The sequence below is a fragment of the Lonchura striata genome, chromosome 13 (assembly GCF_046129695.1).
Source record: "Lonchura striata isolate bLonStr1 chromosome 13, bLonStr1.mat, whole genome shotgun sequence".
In the NCBI taxonomy this organism is placed as follows: Eukaryota; Metazoa; Chordata; class Aves; order Passeriformes; family Estrildidae; genus Lonchura; species Lonchura striata.
Genome location: NC_134615.1, coordinates 22,964,354 through 22,974,180, shown reverse-complemented (window position 1 = coordinate 22,974,180; position 9,827 = coordinate 22,964,354). Strand labels below are relative to the sequence as shown.

Genomic DNA, 9,827 nt, shown 5'->3' with positions numbered 1-9,827 from the left:
TGAGGGGAGGGGCCGCCGCCATCTTGGGAGGTGGGAACGGAGGAGAGGGCGGCCGGGGGGCCGGGGGCCGGCCGGGGCTGGGGACAGCGCCGGGCGGTGAAACGGCTTCCACTGCCGCAGTGCTGGGACGGAATCCTTCTCACTTGACAGCGACGAGGCCCTGGCAGGTGCCCAGAGCACCCCCGGACCCCTGGCAGTGCCCAAGGCCAGGTTGCGCACTGGGGCTCGGAGCAGCCTGGAGCAGTGCGAGGTGTCCCTGCTCATGGCAAGGCGGGAGATGGATGATCCTTAAGGTTTCTTCCAGTTCTAACCATTCCGTTGTGAGTTTGCAGGTCCCGAGTTGTGCAACTCCCTGGGGGCTCTGGACCCCAGACCCTCCTGGAGCAGTTCTGTGTCAGGAACGAGAGATGCATTGCACTATTTGGGTCTTCAGCCTCTGTTTATTGATACCTTATGAAAACTTCAGCATGCTGTCTGCACCAGATTCTGTGTGCAGAAAAAACAGCACAAAAATGGCTAACAGTCTCCTGTTACAAGGCCTTTTAAGTCTAATCAAAAACTAAGCTACCCAATTAAGAAGTGGCACCTATATTATTTTCCTTTCTAACCCATTAACTGACCCCTAAAGACCCACAATGCAGATTTTTCTAACAAATTACAAGATCCACCTAAACCCAAGAAAAAAGAGGAAGAAGAAAGAAATTCGAGACAACACCCTATATCCTCCATCTAGAAACCATCTATAACATGCTAAAAATCTTAAAACCTAAATTTTTTACCCATGTGACATACTACGCTACTCTCTACAATCTATTTCACACTTTCGTGGTTTCTAGTTTACCTTGAGGCTTTCGAAGTTTTCTCCGTGAATGAGGATCAAAGTCAGTGCTCCCTTGGAGATCAGGACACCCCAGAGCAGACAGAAATATTCCTGGTGTCCTGGGTTTCCACATTCCGTGATTCTGCTTTCCCTGTGGAGAGGGCCATGGCCACACTTGCGCAGCAGGTAAAGCCTTTGAGCACCGGCAGAGCCTCACACACAGACGAGTCTTTGGTTTTCTTAAAACAATTTTTTATTTCAATTTTATATAAAAACCATGCGCAATCAACATTTGGCCACTGCTGGTTTCCCAGCTCGCATCAGACCCTTTTCCCATGATAAAAAATACAAACCGTGACAACAGCTAAACTCAGAGGTCAGGATTTTGGGAAAGCCCTTTGATTATGGAAAGCACCTTTCAATGACTGCAGGCTAATTCCAACTGGCACAACATGGGAGGAAATCATACCACAATCTGGGATACAGAAAAATAGAAATCTGCCTGTACATACTGTAGTAAATACAATTCCCTGTGATGGTTCATCTTTGGTCTGTATTGATTGAATGCCTCATTCCACTTCTCCATCACTAGGTTCAAGATCTGAGCTTGTCTGGAGCTGGGAGCACGAGGTATTTTGGAGACCACCAAAGAAACCCTTTTTCCCATCATGGAAAAGGGAAGAAGAACATGGTCCTGCCCCCCACAACTGGGAGCACCTCAGTTCCAGGATAGGGAATGGACTAAACTGTTCCATGCCCTGGAGCCAAGGGGGCCAGGAAACACCCAGACTACCCCAAAACCCCCCATCCCCAGTGAGCCTGAGCTTTTCTCATTGAGGGAGACACGGGCACGGGGTTCAGGAGGTGTTGGAGGGGGTTTGGCCACCCTGGAGACCGACGTCAGTCCTGTGAAATGAGGTGGCAGCAGCGGGCTGGGGGTCCCTAATCGTCCTCCTCGCCGCCGCCGTAGAGCTCGGCCAGCTTGCGGAAGCGGCCGCCCCAGTCGTTGAGGTAGTCGTAGTCCTGGTCGCCGTCGGAGGCGGAGGAGTTGAGGGAGCTGAGCGAGGTGGCCTCCGAGCCGCTGCCCTCGTAGTCGAACACCAGCAGCGAGTCGTAGGGGGGGGCCGTGGGGTCCGTGTCGGCCGCCTTCAGGTTCTGGGGGAACAGAGGGCTCAGCACCTGTGTCCCCTGCGCCGGTGAGGCAGGGACGTGTCACCCCTGAGGCTCCCGGGGCAGGACTCACCTCGTCGATGAAGTTCCCGATCTCGTCGGGGTTGGCGGGGCGAGGCCGGTACTGGGGGGCCGCCATGAGCGGGGGGGCCACGTCATTGCGGATCACCTCGGGCCGGGCGTCCAGCCCCCGGTGCAGCTGGCTCAGGTCGTAGTCCTGGGGGGACAGGAGGAGTCAAGGCTTGAGGGACAGCCATGGGCACCGCCACCACCACTCGGTGGGCAGGGTCCAGCAAGCACAGCCATCCCACCTGGTCCTCCTCGCCACCGCCCTCCTCGTCATAGTGGTACACGTTGTCCCTCATGTCATCCTCAGGTGGGAGCAGTGGTTCCTTCACCACCTTCCTCCTCCTTGCGAAGAGCAGCAGCAGCAGCAGGAGGACTGCAGGTACAGGGAGGGGGTGTCAGGGCAGCAGGGAAAGGGTGACCCGCACTCTGTCCCTCCCGTCTTCGTTCCTGGGTACTCACTGAGCAGGGCCAGGATGCCCCCCAGGATGCCCAGGATGGCGGGCACGCCCATGCCACCGGAGATGAATGCTCGCCGCTCGCAGTTCTTGGCTGGCCCCTCACAGCTGCACACCTGGGCTCGCACCTGTGTGATCTGCTCCTTGCCCTGCGCATCCAGCAGCTTCAGGAAGATGCTGTACTCGCCTGGCTCCAGCTCCTTCTTCATGCTCAGCTTCACCTCGTCTTGGTGAACCACAGAATCATTTGGGTTAGAAAAGGTCTCCAAGATTATTGAGTCTAGCCATCCTCCAGCACTGCCAAGGCCACCACTGACTCATTTCCACAAGTGCCACATTCACACAGCTCTTAAATCCCTCTAAGGATGGGGATTCCACCACTGCCCTGGGCAGCCTCTTCCAATGCCTGAGCACCTTTTCCATTAATGAATTTTCCCCAATATCCAACCTAAATCTTTCCTGGCACAACTTGAGGTTGTTTCCCCTTGTCCTGTATCTTAGGGGCAGATCCTGACCCTCACCTGGCTGCACCCTCCTGCCAGTAAGCTGTGGAGAGTGAGAAGGCTCCTCTTGAGCCTCCCCAGCTCCCTCAGCCGCTCCTGGTGCTCCAGCCCTTTTCCCAGTTCTGGGCTCGGAGCACCCTTGGCACTGGCACAGGACTTTGCCCCATGGCAGGTCCCCAGCCTAGTGCTCATTGCAGGGCCCAGCACCAGAGCAGGTGGCACCCACCTGGTTGCACCACACTGGCAGTCCAGTTGCTGCCAGAGCCGTGCATCAGCTCTGCCTTGAAGGGGTGAGTGTTGGGGGGCAGGTCCTTGTCGATGATCTTCAGCGTCTGCTCCTCAGGCTGCTGGTTGCAGATGTCGAAGCTCCGGGGATCTGGCACAGGCCCGTTGTCATTCACATCCTGAAGCAGGAGGATCAGTGTCCCCGTGCCGGTGGCATAGTTTGGTGACCCTGTGGGACTAAGAGTCAGCCAGGCACCCAGGGAGGGGCCTGCACCCCATGGGAGACATGGAGATGGACACGGGGGCAGCAGCTGGCCGTCCTCACCGTTGTCTATGGCCAGGATGATGGCCTTGTAGGTGCTGTTGATGGCATGTGCCGACTCCCGGTCCAGTGGCTGGGCTGCCGTAACGATGCCGTTCTCAGAGTCAATGGCCAACCACCCCGCGGGGTCGCTGCCCATGCGATACCTGGGGGCAGCCAGGGGTCAGCAGGGGGAGAGGAAGGGGCACACGGTGCAGCGCAGCCCCTCGGACATCCCAGCAAAGCCCCTGCCACCATCACCCTCCACTCACGTGATTTTCTGTCTCTGGTCCTTGTCGGGGTCCTGGGCTGTGTAGGAGGTGACCTGGTATCCCACTGGCACATCCTCCATCACCTCCACCTGCTTGACCGGGGGTTTGAAGATCGGGGCTTCATTCACGTCCGTGACCACCACCAGGACATTGGCTGTGGCAGGATTCAGGGCCACGGTGAAGGGGGCCTCGTTCTCCACTGACACCACGAGCTTGTACCGGTTCTGGGTCTCATAATCCAGGCCCTGGGGGTGGGAGAGAAGGCGGGTAGTGCCAGCAGGGAGTCAGCTGGTGCTGAGGCAACCATGCGGCAGCAGGACCCACCTTGGCAGTTTTCAGGAGCCCATCGTTCGTTTTGGGGTCAGTGGTGATCTCGAAGTCGCCCTGCGGGTCCCCGCTCTGGATGCGGTAGACGGCGCGCCAGGCCGGGGAGCCTGGCAGGTCCTGGTCTGTCACATGCAGCCGGATCACCAGCACCCCCACCTGGTTCTCATCCACTAACCCCTCGTACTGCAAGATGGGACAGGGACAGTCACCCATGTGGCCCCAGACACCCCAGGAGGGGGCTTGTGCCACGATGGCTGGGGAGGGCAGTGGCTGGGGCTGGGTGGTACCATGGCAGGGTTGAAGACGGGAGGGTTGTCGTTGGCATCAGTGACTTTGATGATGGCAGTGGCAGTGTTGGTCAGGCCAGTGCCTTCCTGGTCTGCAGCCTGGATGATCAGTGTGTAGTTGGGAGTAGTCTGCAGAGCAAAATCACCCCAGTTAGGGCTGGTGGGGACTGGGGTGTTCCCCTCCTCCAGGTATCACCTGCCTGCTCCTCCACCCTTCTCCAGCTTCACTGTTTCCTGCTGGCACAGAGGCAGCCAATGTCCCAGCTGGCCACCCAAGGGGCTGGCACTGTACCCACGCCAGGGCTCAGCAAGGCTGGGGGTTCCTGGAGTGTTCCCAGCATAGCTCCTGGTGGGCTTAAGGCAGTAGACATCCCTACAGCCAGGGACAGTGACCCAGAGATGTCACATCCCGAAACCAGATGGACCCCAGGGCTGCAGTATCCCATTCTCCCCATGGCACATTGCACTGTGGAATAGATGCAGGTTCCCTTGGGCTGTGGCAAGGTGCCCACCTCCCGGTCCAGTCCTGTGCCAATGACACTGATGATGCCCTTCTCGGCATTGATGGTGAACATCCGCTGTGCACCCTTGGGCTCCTCGCTGAGGATGGAGTAGCCGATGATGCCATTGTTCACATTGATCGCATCATCTGCATCCGTAGCGTTCACGGTCATCACAGATGTGCCTGGACACGGGGACAAGCCAGGGAGATTTTAATGATGAGACAGAATCCACCAGACACCCTGGCACTGCTTGCTCTCAGGGCTCTGTGTGGCCCCAGCTGAGTCCCCACGTACCCGGCTTTGCATTCTCCTCAATGTAGCCAACAAAGACTTGCTGGGTGAAGACGGGCCGGTTGTCGTTCTGGTCAGTGACGGTGATGATGATCTCCATGGGGTCTTCCACGGGCTGCCCGTTGGCCGACACGGCGTGGGAGTAGAGCTGCAAGGGCACAGTCAGTGTGTGTGCAGTCCCCAGGGCTGTTCCCGTCCCGCCACAGATGCCCCCTCACTCACCACGTATTTATCCTTCTCCTCCCGGTCCAGGGGTTTTGTCACCTCCAGCCACCCCGTCTCCCGCTCGATGATGAAGACACCCGCGGGGATGGTATCCGCTCCCTGCCCCGTGATGCTGTAGAAAACCTTGGTCTCCTTGTCCTTGTTGGATTTGATCTGGCAGCAGGGCAGGAAGAGGGGGGTGGAGACATGTCCCAGCACTCTGGGGACACCCCTGCACCCTGCCTGGTTCTTGTGGGGACACATACCTGCACCAGCTTCTTGGGGAAGGGCCCCCGCTCATTCTCAGGGCAGTTGATGGGGGGGATGACCCAATCCCTCTTGTGCCGCCGGAGGCCGTGTCCGTGCTCCGGGAAGATCAGCGTGTCCGGCACTGTGTCCTGTTGGGACAGTGGCTCTGCTCAGTGCCCTCTGCAGCTGAGCCCTCTGCACCAGAGACGGGAGCTGCTGTGACCCAGGGAGTGGGTCTGTGCTTTACCTGCTGCACCCGCTCGTGGTGTCGGTGCTGGTGCCACCGCTGGCGCAGGGTCACCTTGGCTGAATGCTTCTTGCCCATGGTGTCCCAGGTGTGCACAGCAAAGGTGATCTCCCGCTGCTGGAGCTGCAGGGGCCGGGTGGCAGAGACAATGCCATCCCTGCTCACCTTGAAGCGCGTGTCATCCGGGAGGAAGGCGGCACGGCGTGGCTCGCCACAGTCCACAAAGTTCACTGGGGACAAGGGACTGAGTGGCAGAGGGTTCTGGGGACATGGGCACACACAGCACAGCCCCACTTCAGCAGCCTGGGGTGTGGGGTCACAGCAGTGGTAGGGATGCTCCACACACAGTGACAGATGCCCTGCCAGGATTTCATCCTGGGTACAACACACAGTGCATCCTTGCTCTGGTCTTGGTCCAGGATGGGACATGGCAGGACCTACTGTGCCAGAGGACCCCTGCCGGACAGTGACAGTGGAGCAAGTGGCACCTGGCACAGCATGTCCCAGTCCCCAGCACCATATATGGCATGGCACCAGGCACAGCACATCCCCATATGGGTGTATCCCCGTGGCACAGCATGTCCCCAGGCATAGCATGTCACCACCACTGTGCCCATGCTGCTCCAGCTGCTTTTTCAATAAAAACAAGGGCAGCAGCCATCCACCTGCACTGGCACCAGTGTCCTGGCAGTCAGGCCCCTCAGCCTGCCCAGGTAGCTCTGGGACCCCCAATCTCAGGTTCAGCGGGCAGGCGGGGCCCGATGTCACTAGCTGGGCACCCGGCTGGGCGCGGCAGAGCTGGGCCGCCACGAGGCAGCGGTCAGCGGGCATCACATGAGCCGGGCCGCGCTCCCGAACAAACAGCCTTTGTCTGGGAGAGGGTTGTGCGAGCCAGCGGCACCCAGGCCCCGGAGCCAGCCCTGGCACCGCCGCCCCGGCTGACCCGCGCCCCGGCAGGGGCCGTGCCGGGGTGGGCAAGGAGGCACCGCCGGACGGAGGGAAGGGAACGGAGCCGTGGGTTACATCAGCCCACGAGCAGCCCAGGAATGCGGGCTGGCTGCGGGATGCAAGGGGGTACGATCGCTGCCCCCCTGCCCACCACGGTGCCCCCGAGCCGGCCCGGGAGGAGCCGCCGGTGCGATGCCAGCCCCGCGGCAGGACCCCCGGGCAGGGCGGGCGGAGCCGGTGCGGCCGGCTGGGCAGGAGCGTGCCGGGGCAGGCGGGGAAGGAGAGGCAGCCGCGGGCGCAGCCCCAGCGCTCGGCCTGGCTCGGGGCCCGGTGGGTGCAGGAGGGGCGGCACGGGGCCCCCAGCCCCACACTGCGTGCAGTGAGCGCTCAGTGCTCAGCTCGCACTGGCTTCCAGGAGGGTGCTCAGAACCCGCTCCCCCCTTCCCGCTCTCCCCCTCCAACTCCCCCCCTTCCCACCTGGCTGTGCACAACCTGTTTTTCCAGCTCGGCTGAAGGAGGGCTGGCCCCAGCCCTCCTCTCCCCGGGGCTGCGAGCTGGGGGGGTGGAAGGGGGGCCCTCTCCTGGGAATGATGGGGGTGGGAGAAAAGAAGAACTCAAGAGAGTCCTTCAGGGGGATCCCCCCACTTCAAGGGGGATCCCCCCCCCACTACCATCTACAGAACACTGGGACAACCAGACTGGTACAACCAGGCTGCCAAACTGGGTGTGGGGCTGAGACCCCACACAGGGGATCAGGGCAGGCCCCCAAAGCCACCTCATGTCCTGTGAGGTCTCAGTGGGACTGGGCACAGGCAGAGCAGGGTGTCCCCATCCATCCCTGCAGTGCCACCACCCCGTGTGTTGCACACATGCAGCTGTACAGGGCAGGGGGCTCACCCCAGGGTGAAGGTGCTGCGGGTGACACATCCCACTGACGTCACCCCAGTTTCGCTGTGACTTCAGACTCTCGAGGTTTCTCCACCCAGGATTGAGGGGCACTATCCCAGCCCCCACCACATGCCCACCACCCCAGAGCCCCCCGACCCACGGAGCAGGGCCCTGGCGGTGCCGCAGCCCCCACGCAGGTGTTGCTGTTCGCCGCCCAGGCGCCGCGTGGGGCTTGTCTGGGCCTGTTGGAGGGAAAACACAGTTCTCAACTCATCAAGCTAATTACAGGCCGGATCGTCAGCCTGGCTGCAAGCTTTGGGGTGCTCCATGGCCCAGCACGGCCTGGCATCCACCAGGCTCAGCCACCCCACAGGTGGCATTACTGTGGCACAGCTGTGAATCACTGGGTGCCACACAGGCCTCAAGGGCAGACGGTCCCTTCCTTCCTCCCACGCCCTGACTGTGCCCGGAACCCAAAGCTGAAAGTGCTGGTGCTGGGACAGAGGATTTCCAGCAGGTCTCGGTGCTGCAGGGAAGTCACAGGGCTGCCCGTCACCCCCCCCCCTCGTATCAGGCCCAGCCCTGATGGACATCAACTTGTGCACGTTAATGATCAACCACAAGGCAAACAAACACAATTCCTGGGGTATGGGGCAGGGTCCAATTCCTGGCTCTCCCAGGCGAAGCCATTACAGAGCTGAGGATGTTTGGGAGCCTGGGTGCAGCACTGGGTGCTCATTACCCCTCAGCCCTTTGCCCACCTGGCCACCCTGGCACACACACTGCAGTGCCAGCACCAGTCTCAGCCACGAACTGGTGCAGATGGTGACAACCACTGCACACAGCCCCAGAGCCCACGGAGTCTCTTTTGGGGGTCCCAGAGTGGCAGCAGATCCCCAGCACATGAGTCCCCAGTGCCCCCTTGCCATGCCAGAACAGGGCATTAATGCCAACACAGTGGGACACCAACATCCCCAAAAGCCCAGGAGCCCATCCTGGTGCCCATCCCCATGCCAAGAGCTGGCCTGGCGGCCTACACAGTGGGTCCAAAGCGGGGCTCACCATGGTGAACCCCGGGTGCCAGGCGAGGCACGGGGCAGGGCAGGCGCCTGCGTGCCCCACACCCCAGGCTGCCGGCCCCGACAGGTCTGCGGTGCCTGAGTCAGCGCCGCCCGCGCCGGCGCGCCCCGGGGAGCGGCTGCCGCGGCCCCCGCGCCACGGCACCGTCCCGCCGTGCCAGGACCCCCGACGGCTGCCTGCGCTGGGACCAGCAGTGTGGCCCCTCCGCTGCGTGTGGACACACCAGGCTCTGTCCCCCATGCCACCTGCCACCGCAGCGAGCCTGTCCCCACCGTCATGGCACTGTCCCCGCTGCCACAGCCCTGTCCCCACGGCCCCATCCCCGTGGCCGCGCCAGCACCACTCGGGCACGGAGACACGGCTTTATGTCCCCCACTGGCCGTCCCTGTCCCACACACCCCCCTGTACCCATAGTCCCGTCCTCATCCCACAGCCACCCTGTCCCCACACCCGGTTGTCCCCGTGTCCTTACCCCGTCCCAGTGCCCGTCCCGCCGCCACGCCGTCCCGCGGCACCGTCAGGGTGAAGGTCTCGGCGGCGAAGCCGGGCTGGCACGACGCTGCTCGCTGGCACAGCCGCTGCCCGCTCTGCCCGGAGAGATTCGTTAGCACCGGGCAGGGTCCCGAGCAAGGTCCCGCTGCCCCGGGCAGGGTCTCGGCGGGGTCCTAGGCGGGGTCCTGCCGCCCCATTCCGTGGCTCACCTGGAGCAGGAGCAAGAGGAGGCAGAGAGGGACGGAGCAGCCCGCCCGCCGCCCCATAGCCGGTGCCGGTTGGTGCCGGAGGGATCGGGCGCTGCCGCCGCGGAGTCGCAGGTGCGTCCGGTCCCCTCCCGATCCCTCCTCGCAGGTGTCGGCCCCGCCGAGAACCGCCCCGTCCCGCCCCGACGGGAGGCGGTCCCTCCCCGCCCGCACCCCCGTATTCCCGGTACCTATGACGCCCGGTACCCGGGAACCCCCCACGGTACCGGTGCGGTTCTCTCCCACGGTCC

The 9,827-nt window shown here is 61.9% G+C and overlaps 1 protein-coding gene across 1 annotated transcript; it reads right to left on the bottom strand.

Annotated features, from left to right (window-relative positions):
* Nucleotides 1-1,050: 1,050 nt before the first annotated feature.
* Nucleotides 1,051-9,682, bottom strand: LOC110468793 (cadherin-1). Its single transcript, XM_031505876.2, has 16 exons — nucleotides 9,541-9,682; nucleotides 9,312-9,426; nucleotides 5,924-6,153; nucleotides 5,694-5,825; nucleotides 5,446-5,601; nucleotides 5,227-5,371; nucleotides 4,942-5,114; nucleotides 4,430-4,558; nucleotides 4,140-4,325; nucleotides 3,816-4,060; nucleotides 3,568-3,710; nucleotides 3,244-3,471; nucleotides 2,519-2,740; nucleotides 2,302-2,432; nucleotides 2,064-2,207; nucleotides 1,051-1,975 (listed from the first exon to the last, which is right to left on the bottom strand). Exons 1-16 carry the CDS (start codon nucleotides 9,595-9,597, stop codon nucleotides 1,763-1,765), a joined length of 2,649 nt encoding a protein of 882 aa, XP_031361736.2. The 5' UTR covers nucleotides 9,598-9,682; the 3' UTR covers nucleotides 1,051-1,762.
* Between the last annotated feature and the right edge of the window lie 145 nt (nucleotides 9,683-9,827).